This window comes from Jaculus jaculus, chromosome 8 (genome assembly GCF_020740685.1).
Source record: "Jaculus jaculus isolate mJacJac1 chromosome 8, mJacJac1.mat.Y.cur, whole genome shotgun sequence".
Lineage (NCBI taxonomy): Eukaryota > Metazoa > Chordata > Mammalia > Rodentia > Dipodidae > Jaculus > Jaculus jaculus.
Genome location: NC_059109.1, coordinates 46,511,029 through 46,524,977, shown reverse-complemented (window position 1 = coordinate 46,524,977; position 13,949 = coordinate 46,511,029). Strand labels below are relative to the sequence as shown.

General features: G+C 39.3%; 1 protein-coding gene across 1 annotated transcript in view; it reads right to left on the bottom strand.

Moving 5' to 3' along the window:
* Ccdc73 (coiled-coil domain containing 73) overlaps positions 1–6,666 on the bottom strand; it is a 134,584-nt gene extending 127,918 nt beyond the window's left edge. Inside the window, exon 1 of the mRNA XM_045156599.1 lies at positions 6,526–6,666. Within this exon, the coding sequence (XP_045012534.1) occupies positions 6,526–6,666 (141 nt within the window). The remainder of the gene's footprint in view (positions 1–6,525) is intronic.
* Positions 6,667–13,949: the final 7,283 nt, after the last annotated feature.

The window sequence follows — 13,949 nt, the reverse complement described above, 5'->3', positions numbered from 1 at the left end:
GGTCTTTTATCCCCACCATACTAATAATTGGATCAGAAATATACTGTTTAAAAACTCTCGACCCACCTCTAATTTTTAGAATCTAATATATTTAATGGTGAATGCTGAATTTCTAATTTCTTTCAGTATGATATAGGCTCTCCAGCCCCACATTTCTTCCCTACTCATATAACGTGCCAACTACATGAATCCTAAGCATGTGGAATTTGTCACACCTGTACTGTTTTTGTTCATCTCTACTTCTTATTAGCTAGTCTATGAATGTGTCTGAGTATTTATCAGAAATGACATCTAGAGGCTGGGAAGATGGTTCAGTGAATAAAGCAGTTGCTGTGTAAATGTAGAGAACAGAGATATAGAATGTAGATGGATGAGAATAGAGAATGTAGATGGATGAAGCAGCCAGCCTGTAATCCCAGCACTCAGGAGGTAAAGACAGTGCATCACCAGGGCAAGCAGCTAGCTGGACTAGCCAAATCAGAAAGCTCTGACTGAGTTCAAGTGAGAAATTCCAAGTGGTGGTTTGGATATGGAATATCCCCCATAGCCTCACATATTTTGAATACTTGGTCCTCAGCTCATGACAATTTGGGAAAGTTGCAAGGCCTTTGCTAGAGGAAGTATATCACTGGGAGAAGACCTTGAAGTTTATTAGTCCAGCCCACTAAGTGTTCAGAAGTAGTTCACTCTGACTACTTCCATCCTACTGTTGTGACAAGATGTGATGCCCCAGCTGACTATTCTGCCATGTTTTTCCCACCATGATGAAGCTGGCAGCTGAAATAAACCCTTTACTTCCATCTACTTTTGGTCAGGTTATCTGTCCCAGCAAGAAGAAAACTGCTATACTCTGCCTCAGTAAATAAAGTAGTGAGCAATCGAGAAAAAAAACAATGTCAACCTCTGGCCTACACACACATATGTGCAACCACACAGACATGTGTGTGCACAAACAGACATACAAAGATGCATACACACATAAACATATATACATGAAAGAAGGAAAAAAGAAAAAGAAAAGAATTAAGTTGAGTCTAAAGCTAAAGAATAGTTACCTATCATTCTTGAAGGCCTAAATTCAATCCCCAGCACTGTATTAACCAAACATGATAGCATATGCCTATAATTCCAGTACTTAGAGGTAGAGGCAAGAGGATCAGAAGTTAAGGCCATCCTGGGCTACATAGCAAGTCTGAGCCCAACTTGGGCTATAGGACCCTGGAGAAGAAGGGAGGATCACTCCAACTTTTACAGCAACTATTTTTTTGATTCAGATGGTGATTTGTATCTTTATTAATTTAAAACATGTCATTGCTTTCAAATATTAGCATTACCAATTTAGATACATAAAGAAAAAAATGAGCAATATCTTCTTGTATTAATTACAGTACAGTTAGGTAATGACAGCCAGTTAGGAGACTAAAAATAAATCTTGACTTTATTTTGATGTTTATTGTGTTTTATTTATTTTTACTAAAACCATTGAAATATTTAACTCTTTACAGTTCAGGACAAACTCTGTTGGCCACAATATGCATTCCAACTACTTTAGGAGCACTGAACAAGGAACAGAGCAATATGAATCTCTTAAAATCGTTGGGTTTCAAGTTGGACTCAGTTGGCCTTGAGTGAAGAGGATGAGGTTTCTCTTTGACAATTACAGATCGTTGTCATCTATACTATTCTAGTCCTTGCTCACACACCAGACTTCACATTTTACACACCTTTTTGCTCTCTCCTTATAGATCTGAGTAAAAACAGTGAGCAGGGGCTGGAGAAATGGCTTAGCAATTAAGGCACATGCCTATGAAGCCAAAGAACCCAGGTTCGATTCCCCAGGACCCACATAAGCCAGAGGCACAAGGTGACACATGGATCTGGAGTTTGTTTGCAATGGCTGGAGGCCCTGGAGCGCCCATTCTCTCTCTCTCAAATAAATAAAATATATTTAAAAAAAAAAAAGAACAGTAAGCAGTAACCACACTGCACTATAAAGGTTATCATGCCTTGAAATTTCCTGTCAAACACGAATCCATTTGTTTTTTGTTTATTTTTATTTATTTATTTGAGAGTGACAGAGAGAGAAAGAGGGAGAGAGAAAGAGAGAGCGAGAGAATGGGCATGCCAGGGCCTCCAGCCACTGCAAATGAACTCCAGATGTGTGTGCCCCCTTGTGCATCTGGCTAATGTGCCTGGAGAATCAAACCTCGAACCAAGGTCCTTAGGCTTCATAGGCAAGCACTTAACTGCAAAGCCATCTCTCCAGCCCTGAATCCATTTCTTTTGAAATAAGCTTCACTCAAGTACACAAAACAAATTCAAATTCATTGTCAAAGTTCATATGAACTGCCTTTGGCCCAGTTCCCAAGTATTTGCTCCCCTCTGAAACCTCAGGAGCAGAACCTCCACTGTCTGCATTTCTCTTGACATTCTGCTCTTCCAAACTCCCACAGAAATGACTTATTCAACTCTGCTGACAGCACTGTAAGGCAATTCTAAGCTCTTCCACATGCTTCCTGTAAACCAAGTCCAAAGTCCTGTGAACCACATGGTCAGGTTTATCACAACAATGGCCCTACTTCCTGGTACCAAATTTTTGTATTAGCTAACTTTCACATATGCTACAATAAAAGACCGGTAAATATCTCATTTGGTAAAATGTTTGCTGTGCAAGCAAGAATATATAAAAGTTCAGAACCCTAGAACCCACATAAATGCCAGGCATGGTGACACATGCTTGGAATCCCAGCACTCAGAAGCTGGTGACAGAGAGATCCCAGGGGCAAGCTGGCTAGCTGGACTAGCTGAATAGGTGAGCTCTGGGTTCAGTGAGGGATCCTGTTTCAATAAATAAGGTAGAAAGTGATTGAGGAAGACCCCAATACCAGTTATCTATCCTCCAACCCCTGTACACACAGGTGCATGTATACATGCACATACATATACACACATATGCACACCACACATAAGCCTTAAGAAACTCATAAAAGCAACTTAAGGAGGTAGGGGAGACATGATAAGGTATTGTCATCAGGGTATATATGAAAACCAAATTCTGCCTTCTTCCAATGGGGAAAAAAAAACCCTTTTAAGGAAAAGAAAGCTCCTCCTTTTTCAATAAGGAATATCCTTGAAAATAATGTATATACTCTTATATTTGGTTATTTTAAAACATTATTCCTGGGCTGGAGGGATGGCTTAGCAATTAAGGTTCTTGCCTGCAAAGCCAAAGGACCCAGGTTTGATTCCCTAGGACCCACATAAGCCAGCAGCACAAGGTGGTGCATGCATCTGGAGTTCATTTACAGCAGCTGGAGGCCATGGTGCACCCATTCTCTCTCTCTCTCTCTCTCTCTCTCTCTCTCTCTCTCTCTCTCTCCCTCTCTCTCTCTCTCTCTCTCTCTCTCTCTCACACACACACACACACACACACACACACACACAAATAAATTTTTAAAAATTAAATTAACAAAGAAACATTATTCCTCCTATCTTAAGTACACTGCTTAGAGGCATTTAGAATGGATCTGTATTTGACATATCATCATAGGATTTCCTACAGTACAGCTATAACAAAACTAAGCTGTTCTGAATACCTGAGGAGAATTGTTTACCTTTACACCAATATGGAAAGTGGAAGAGTAGCAAACTCTGCCTCTGGCATACTTCAAAGGATTCAGACTAAAAAACTAAAAGTTCCTATTTGAAAAACATGTATCAGCATCTATGTCTGTTTAATGAATCCATGCTTTCCCAATCAAGGAGAAGAAGAACACTATTGTGAGAGGTTGAGCATATAAGTAGGATCAGAAAGATAAATTTTAAAATGAAAGTTTTGAAATATTTCAAAATAAAAAAACAGGGCATGGCTAACCCTAAATATTTCAGATTCGTTTTTTGAGACAGTCTCATATCAGGCAAGTTAGCCTTGAATTCAATATGCAGCTGGGGATGATGTTGGACTTCTGATCCTCTTGCTTCTACCCCCTGAGTGCAATGATCACAGACATATACCACCAAGCCTGGTTTATGCAGGGCTGGAAATTGGCCTAGGGCTTTATATTGTTTGTATTTGTATTTCTTTATAAATATAATGCTTATCCAGGATACCCTTTTCCTGCAAGATTTCTTCTTTACACAGATTTTTGTTAATACTCAGTAGTTTTTATATAGGATGAACACTGCAGTATGAAATTTTATTTAGGCAAGAACTACTGAGTTACAACCCCAACCTCTCAGAAAAACTTTTCAAAGAAGCTTGCTTATCCAAGTTGGAAATATAAGCAAACCAATATAAAAGATTTGAAACATAATAAACAGAATGTTTTACTTAGGAAAGATGAGCTTTTTCTTTTTTTCAGCAAGATTTTTTTTTGGGGGGGGGCTCCAAAGTAGGGTCTTGTTCTAGTCCAGGCTGATGGCAATCCTTCTACCTCTGCCTCCCAAGTGCTAGGATTAAAGGCATGTATGAATATGCCCAGCAAAAATTTCTTCTTTAACAGATTTTGCTAGCATCTTTTACATAGAATGAGAATTATAGTATGAAATGTCATTATAACAAACCAGTGATTTTAAGTCCCAGAACAATGCTGGTGTTATTTTCTTCCATATGTCTTTTGCTCTGACTTGCAGCTTACTGTCAAGTCATCAAATCTTCCAGTGCTTCTTTGTGTTTATCTTCTTGACCATGGCCTAGTGAACACATCCCTAAAGTCTGCTGCACCAGCTGTTTCTTTCCTTCTCTCCAGAACAAGCTGCAATATATCCTGTGCAGAGTTAACAATATTATATTAAAATTTTTAATATTTATTATGCGAGAGAGAGAGCATGGGTATTCCAGGGCCTCCTGCCACTGCAAACAAATTCCAGACACATGCACCACTCTGGCTTTTTGTGGGTACAGGGGAACCTAAGCCAGAAGTCAAGATTTGCAAGGAAGTCCCTTTAACCACCAAGTCATCTCTCCAGCCCTCATATTCAAATTTACATCAAGGCAATCTTAGGGATATTTTTTAAGGAGACTTGCATAATATAGATAATCCTATCATTTATTTATTTATTGTTTTGGTTTTTCAAGGTAGGGTCTCTTATTCTAGCCCAGGTTGACTTGAAATTCACTATGTAGTCTCAGGGTGACCTTGAACTCATGGCAATTCTCCTATTGCTGCCTCCCAAGTACTGGGATTAGAGGCATATGTCACCATACCCAGATAGATATACTATTAAAACTAATATTTTAAATAAATTTAGTTTCTTTGGTATGTATATGTTAATTTGTGTGCACACACTAATGTACATACCATTGCATACATGTGGAGGTCAGAAAAAAACTTTTGGGTGTCCATCCTTACCTTCCACCTCCACTCATTCTCTACTGCATTTGCCAAACTAGCTAGTTTATGAGCTTTCAGGAAAGTCTTCTATCTCTTCCTCCCTTCTCACTGTTGAAACTCTGGGATTAGAAAAGACTACCATAGCTGGGCATGGTGACACATGCCTTTAATCCCAGTACTCTGGAAGCAGGGGTAGAAGGATCACTATGAGTTCAAAGCTAGCCTGGGTACAGAGTGAGTTCCAGGTCAGCCTGGGCTAAGGTGAGACCCTATCTCCAATAAGCCAAAAAAAGAAAGAAAGAAGGAAAGAAAGAGGAGGGGAAGCGAGGGGAGGGGAAAGAGAAAGGGACAAAATGAAATGAAAAGAAAAATGGACAATAGTTTATAACTTTTATGCTGGAGTCTGGAGATTCAGACTCAGGTGCTCAGGCTTGCAGATCATGCTCTTAATCTACTGAGTCTGAGCCATCTCTCTAGCCCCAAAACTAATATTTTTATAATTCTTATGCCAGATAGCTCTCCTTCTTTCAAAGACAATATCAAGAATTACCACCTTAAAAAATATTTTTTTATTTATTTATTTGCAAACAGAGATAGATAGAGAGAAAAGAGATAGAAAAAGAGAGAATGGGCACACCAGGGCCTCTAGCCAGTGCAAACAAACTTCAGACACATGTGCCACTATGCTTCTGGTTTTGTATGTGGAATGGGGAATGGGACTCTGGTCGTTAGGCTTGCTTTGCAGGCAAATGCCATAATTGACAAGCCATCTCTCCAGTCCTACCACTTTAAAAAATACACACATTTGGTTATTTGAACTCAGAATACCTAGTACATATATTTATTACCTACTCATGTGGTGCTTGACTGTTAGGTAATCATTTCATAAGCACCAATCTTACAATTATTAGCAACAATGTCATCTCCCCAAAAGCTATTCTCTTTATCCACCATGGTGGCCAATTAAAATAATATCACTGCATTCCCAGTGACTTATCAAGTATTTAATCTGAAGATCCAGGATTATTTTATGTTATAGTTTCCAAATCTTCAGTTCCATGATATGAACTTAACCTACCCTACCCTCTTGTTATTATTTAGACTGTATATTTTCTAAGCAACAGGTTATTTTTGCTTTTGTCCTTAAAAAAAAAAGTTTTTCATGTAAAATGTTTTTAAAGGAGAAGCTTACCCTTCTCATACGCAGTTCTTCTAATGCTTCCAATAAACCTGTTTTAAAGTCTAGTAGCTGAATAGAAACTATTGTCTCTGAAGAAGATCTCTGAAGAGTAAAGGAAGGTGATGAGGATTCAGTGTTGACAATACTCTCCATGTTCGTATTTGTTTCCTGGAATACAAAAAAAGGTTCAACTGACCAAAAAAAAAAAAAAAAAAAAAAAAAAATCCCTTACCCAAGTTCTTCCAATAAAAGCATAGTTCCCATAAAATGTAACAACCTGTACCTCATAATCCTCCAGGTTCAAGACTAAATAACAATTGTGTTATCATTCATACTCAACCTTCATACACAAACACTTAGCAGTAATGGTGTTACTCTATTTCTCTTTCAAAAAGCTGAGGCTTTTTCTGGGAACTGAGTATTTTTACATACTCTTTTTCTGCCCCTAAATAACACTCTCCTCAAGACTATGTTCCTCACGTTACAGGAAAGGAACGCTTGGCCCACATAGGTTGCTTCACATTCTCTTCCTGAATGTGGCATCTATGGAAGGCTACTTTTCAAGGTTGATGTAGACACTTATTAATAGTACTGCAATCTTTAAATGCAATATACTTGGAAGAGGTGGCTTTTTACTAAAATTCAAGCTGAGGAAATGGCTTAGCAATTAAGGCATTTGCCTATAAAGCCTAAGGACCATGGTTCGATTTCCCAGGACCTACATAAGCCAGATACACAAGGAGGCACATGCATCTGGAGTTCATATGCAGTGGCTGGAGGCCCTGGGGTGCCCACTCTCTCTTTCTCTCTCTCAAATAAATAAATAAAATATTTTTAAAATTTCAAAGTACTTAAAAGATCTTTCAACTTAGAAAATGAATGACTCGGGCTTTAAGAAATTTCCCTCTTCATATTTTCAATTTGAGCTAATTATGTTCAAAAGTAGTTACATGGATATGTAAAGGGAAGGTGGACATTGTGATACATGCCTTTAATCATAGCATTCCAGAGGCAAAGGTAGGAGGATTGCCATAAATTTGAGTCAGCCTAAGACTACAGAATGGGTTGCAGGTAAGCCTGAGCCAAAGTAAGACCTAGGTTTGGAAAAAAAATTAATGTAAATGGAAAAACTTGGGTAAATGATTTTTTTTCATCAGTTAAACATTTTTGTGTGTGTTACAGGAAACAAATATGAAAAAAACAATGTAACATCCACTCAGTCATCCTCAATGTTGACATCTTATATAACAATAATACTATATTAAAAACCTATATCTGACATTAGGTAAAATCCACAGAGCTTGTAAGAATTGTGTTAACTATATATGCATTTATTTGTATGAGTAAATTTATCATATGAGGGGCTGGAGAGATTGCTTAGTGGTTAAGGCACTTGCCTGAAAAACCAATGGACCTCAGTTCAATTCCCCAGGGCCCATGTAAGCCAGATGCACAAGGTGGCACATGTGTCTGGAGTTCATTTTCAGTGGCTGGAGGTCCTGGCGCATCCATTCTCCCTCTCTCTGTCTCTCTCTCTCTGCCCCCCCTCACCCCCCTCTCAAATAAATAAATAAAAATACTTATGTAAAGACAGATGCAAAGTGGTATATGCATCTGTAATCCCAACACACCTATGGCAATGAGAGGCGGCATGAGGAGATTCCACAAGCTCACAAGAAGCAGCAGCAGTAGAGATAAAACAAGAAATATTCTGGGAGCTAAAGAGATGGCTTAGTAGTTAAGGTGTTTGCCTACAAAGCCTAATGATCTGAGTTTGATTCCCCAGTACCCACGTAAAAGCCAGATGCACAAAGTGGTACATATATCTGGAGACCAATCGCAGCAGCTAGAGGCCCTAATGGGCCCATTCTCTCTGACTATCTCTCTCTCTGCTTGCAAAAAAAAGTAAATTAAAATATTATTTAAAAAAAGAGTAAGCCTGGCTTAAATGAAGGTGAGAGAAGAAGAGAAACACCCCACTGTTGACTTCTGACCTCCACACATGTCCCATGCCTTACACATGTCCATATACACATACATACATACATACATACACATAAACATGCATATACAAATATTTTTTAAGATTGAAAATTGATATTATTTAAAGATGAGGTGTAACTTAAAAATGATTTAATGTAGTAGAAAACAGACATGTTGATAAAAACCTAGAATGCACCAAAGCGATAAAAAATATAAAGCACAGAAAAGTAGGTTAGCAAAAATAAAAGACAAAATGAAAAATTATACTATAGTTCAAGCAAGAAAAAAGAGATAAATAATTTGAATAGATGCTAGCTGAGAAATTCCTAGACCTAAACAAGATTTAAAGATAAATAAAAAACCTGGGGATATGGCTCAGTGGATAAAGTGCTTGCAGGCAAGCATAAGTCCTTGAATTTAGATCTCCAGAGTCCACTTAAAAGCTGAGTGTTGTAGGTGGGTGTCTGTAATACCAGCATGCCTCCAAGAAGGGACACAGTGACAGAAGAACCCCTCCAGATGAACAAGGCCAGCTAGACAGGCAAAGGGAAATGAGAGACCTCAAATAAAAGAACACACTGGGGCTGGAGGGATGGCTTAGCAGTTAAGGCGTTTGCCTGCAAAGCCTAAGGACCCAGGTTTGACTCTCCAGGACCCACGTTAGCTAGATGCACAAGGGAGCACACGCATCTGGAGTTCATTTGTGGTGACCAGAGGCCCTGGTGTGCCCATTCTCTCTCTCTCTCCCTCTTTCTCTGTCAAATAAACAAATAAATAAAAATCAATTTAAAACTTAAAAAAAAGAGAACATGCTGAAGTTGTCCACTGACCTCAACATTCACATGCACCATGGCACATACATGAACACATACACACAAAGCTTTGAGAGCTACAGGCCTATTGCTCCAAGCTTTAGAAGCTAGAGCTATTCCTCTGGGTATTCTTGTTGGAAACTCCTTGCTGTGGTCTTGAACCACCCATAGCCCAGATACTTGTCAACTATTGTAATCATCAGCTTCCAGCAGCAGTGAGCACCAACAGTTTCCAGCAACAGTGCCTTCTAGTGTTCCAGCTTCTGGACAGGCCTCAAGTGTTGGGTCCTCGGTTCCTACAGCAAGTAGTATTAGAACTCTGCTGACCAGAGCATCAGAATCCTTGGCATTCGACAGACACTAGTGTTACAGCTCTCAGGCCTAGACTTTCAGGACCCATGACTCTTTTTTTTTTTTTTTTTTTAATTTTTATTTATTTGAGAGCGACAGACACAGAGAGAAAGACAGATAGAGGGAGAGAGAGAGAATGGGCGCGCCAGGGCTTCCAGCCTCTGCAAACGAACTCCAGACACGTGCGCCCCCTTGTGCATCTGGCTAACGTGGGACCTGGGGAACCGAGCCTCGAACTGGAGTCCTTAGGCTTCACAGGCAAGCGCTTAACCGCTAAGCCATCTCTCCAACCCTGACCCATGACTCTTAAAGACTAATATCTCCCTGGAATTCTTCCAGTTATTGGGGCCACCAGTCTTTTATCTCTGCCCTGTAATTTCTGCTTCACATCATTTCTGCCCTCAATGTTCTCTGGAACTCTCCAGCCACACTCTCACCATTGCTGCTGCCACTACCACTGCCACCATTAGTTACCACTGCTACCACTCTGCTGCTGCTTTCTTCATGTTGCCAACTTAGCCTGCTCTGCTAATTATAAAAGATCAAGCAGCCAGGTGTGCTGGTGCATGCCTTTAATCCCAGCACTTGGGAGGCAGAGCTAGGAGGATCCCCAGGAGTTCAAGGCCACCCTGAGACTACATAGTGAATTCCAGATCAGCCTGGGCTAGTGCAAGACCCTACCTTGAAAAAAAAAAAAAATCAAACAAAAACAAATAAGGACAAGATCACTTTAGAAAAGGCTTTAGGCTAGAAAGATGACTTAGCATCTAAGGTACTTGCCTTAAAGCCTAACAACCTGGGTTCAATTCCCCAGTATCCACATAAACCACATGCACAAAGTGGTACACACATCTGGAGTTCATTTGCAGTGGCTAGGGGCCCTAACACACCCATACTCACTCTCTCTCACACACACACACTCACTCTCTCTATCCCTCTGCTTGCAAATAAGTAAATAAATAAAATATTTTTTAAAAGAAAAGGCTATTAAGGGTCTGAGGAGATGGCTCAGCACTTAAAGACAAAGATGCTTCAGTGGTTAAAAGGCTTTCTTGTACAGTCTGCTGGCCTTGGGTTCAAAGGTTCTATTCCTAACTACCTATATAGAACTGGTCACAGGAGTGGTGTGTCAGACAAATGGTATTCCATTTGCAATGGGAAGACACCCTGGTACATGCATGCACACACACACAGAGGCAAATAAATTTTTTTAAAAATTTAAAAGTCAGGCATGGTGGTGCATATCTATAATCCCAGAACTTGAGAAGCAGAGGTAGGAGGATGGCTGTGAGTTTGAGGCCAACCTGAGAGTACACAGTGAATTCTAGGTCAGCCTGGGCTACAGTGAGATCCTACCTCAAAAAACCAAAATAAAATAAAATAGCCTTTAAATGGACCAAGGAGTACATAAGGGTATCACTAAGTTGACTTGCAAACCAAATAGCTCAGGGTGTGTGGCAAGGGTATTTGTATCAATCACAGCACAGCCCTTCATGCAAATGAAGGACTACATTTTCCCCATCTGCTGGGTTGCCAGCATCATTTCCACAATGGCCTGAGTGAAAACAATTGCTCAGAGTCCACTGAGGTTTGTGACAACCAAGTATGGCACTAGCTATTTGCAATAGTCAAGGATAGAATAGTGCCTTCTAGAGCCAGAGTAGTACAGCTGCGGTTGTAGGGTAGCTTACTGAAAGCATCCAAGGAACAGGGCTGCGAGGAGGGAGGTCTGACTAGCTGCCCAAAGAAAGCTGCTTGGCTGAAAGTTCTCCATTCAAAACAACTGAGCACAAAGAAAGGGTCCAACAACTATCAGGTAAGGAATCAAATTCCCTTAGCCCTTAACATCTTAGCTTATTTAAAGGAAAAATAAACATTAAAAGTGTTTATAAAAAATGCTTCTTAATAACATTAACAATACCTAACCAGTAACTAACAGTGCTCTATTCTCAAGAAATACCCATGGCGAGAGTTAAGTCATTTTGTCTGTTTCATTACTACCAACCTCACATAAATATAAAAAGATAACAAAGGAAGACTATGACCATGGCAACAAGTTAGGTAACCTGAATAAAATAAAATGGACACATTTCTAAAACAAATAAATTTCCAAAACTGACTCAAGGCAAAATCTAAATAAACCTTTCATATGTAAAGAGACTGGATTAGTAACCAGAAAATTTCCCACAAAGTAAAGTTCAAGACCAGATGACTTCACTGGTGAATGTTATCAAACACAGAAGGAAAAATTAACACTAAACTTTCACAGAATTTTCTACAAAATAGTACAGAAGGAAACACTTATTACTAATTTTATGAAGGTAATATTATCCTTATTTCCAAAACAGCAAAATAATCACATGAAGGCAAAACCATAAACCAACATCTCCTGTGAATAAGGATACTTTTTTTAACAAAATGCTACCAAAACCATAAAAGCAATTACACATCATAAATAAGATTTACCCTAGAAATGTAAATTGGCTTGATATATGAAAATCATTCAAAGTAATAAACCATATTAGCAAAGGGAAAACTAACAGGAGCATCTCAATAAATACAAGAGAAGTATCTAGCAAAGTCCAATACTTTTTGTGATAAAAATCCTCAACAAACTGAGAATAGAAAGGAATGTCAACTTCACAGAAAGAATCTATACAAGCCAGGCATGGTGACACATGCCTTTAATCCCAGCACTTGGGAGGCAGAGGCAGGAGGATCGCAGTGAGTTTGAGACCAGCCTGAGATTACATAGTAAAATCCAGGTCAGCCTGGGGCTAGAGTGAGACCGTACCTCAAAGAGAGAGAGAGAGAGAGAGAGAGAGAGAGAGAGAGAAAGAAAGATCTATATAAATGCACAGCTCCCATCACATGCTGTGGCTTTTGTGTTTAAACACTTGGTCCCCAGATGAAGGCACTGTTTTGAAGAAGTTACGGAACCTTCAGGAGACAGAAACTGGCTGTAGAAAAAGGATCACTGGAGGGGAGACTTGGGGGTTGTAACCCAGCCCCATTTTCTGGTCAGTTCCATGTAATAAGCAGCTGCCATAGATGGAGGCCCAGATGCCATGCCTTCCCACCACAATAGACTGCAGCCTCTCAAACCATAAACCAAAAAAAAATCCTTCTTCTTTTAAGGTGTTTCTTGTCAGTTATTCAATGACAGATTACAGACTTGGTCACACACAAAAGTGACTAATAAAAAACTTAAGGTGAAAGACTGACTCTTGCCTCTAAGAACATGAGCAATGGATAGGACAAAAATATCTGCTTTTGTAGATTAGATTTCATCAAATTAAAAAGACTGTACTTCAAAGAACACTATCAAGAAAGTCAAATAATCATCAAAAAGGGAGGAGGGCTCGAGAGATGGCTTAGCAATTAAGGTGCTTGCCTGTGAAGCCTAAGGACCCAGGTTCAATTCTCCAGGTCCCATGTAAGCCAGATGCACATGGTGGAGCATTCATCTGGAGTTCATTTGCAGTGGCTAGAGGCCCTGGTGGGCCCATTCTCTCTCTCTCTCTCTCTCTCTCTGTCTCTAATAAATAAATAAAAATAAATTTTTTTTAAAAAGGGAGGAAATATTTACAAAGCATATACCTAACAAAGGTGTACTATCCTGATTATATAATAACTTCATATAGCTCAACAATAAGACAAAATAGGAAAAAGATCAGAATAAAAATTTCCCCAAGGCATATATATAAATGGTCAGTAAGCACATGAAAGATACTTAGGATCAATAGTTTTTAATATTTTAGTATCATTAATTTTTAAGAAAATGCAAATCAAACCACAAAGAGATACTACTTCACATGCACTAAGATGGTTATAATAAAAAAACAAGGGCTGAAGGGATGGCTTAGTGGTTAAGGCACTTGCCTGCAAAGCCAAAGGACCCAGGTTCAAGTCCCCAGGACCCACATAAGCCAGATGCATAAGGTGGTGCATGCATCTGGAGTTCATTTGCAGTGGCTAGAGGCTCTAGCATGCCCATTCTCTTTCTTTATCTTTCTCCCTTTCTCTCTCTCTCTCTCTCTCTCACTCTCTCTCTCTCTCTCTCCCTCCCTCCCTCTCCCTCTCCATCTTTCTCTCAAATAAATAAAAATATTTTAAAAAAAACAAAAATTAGAAATGTAGATCAGTGACAGAATGCTTGACTAGCATATATGAGTCATAGATTCACTCCCCAGAACCCCCAACAACAACAACAAAAGCACAAACATTAACAAGTTTGAATACAGAGAAAGTAGAACACACTCTAAAAACTAGCTTGGCAAGTTCCCAAAC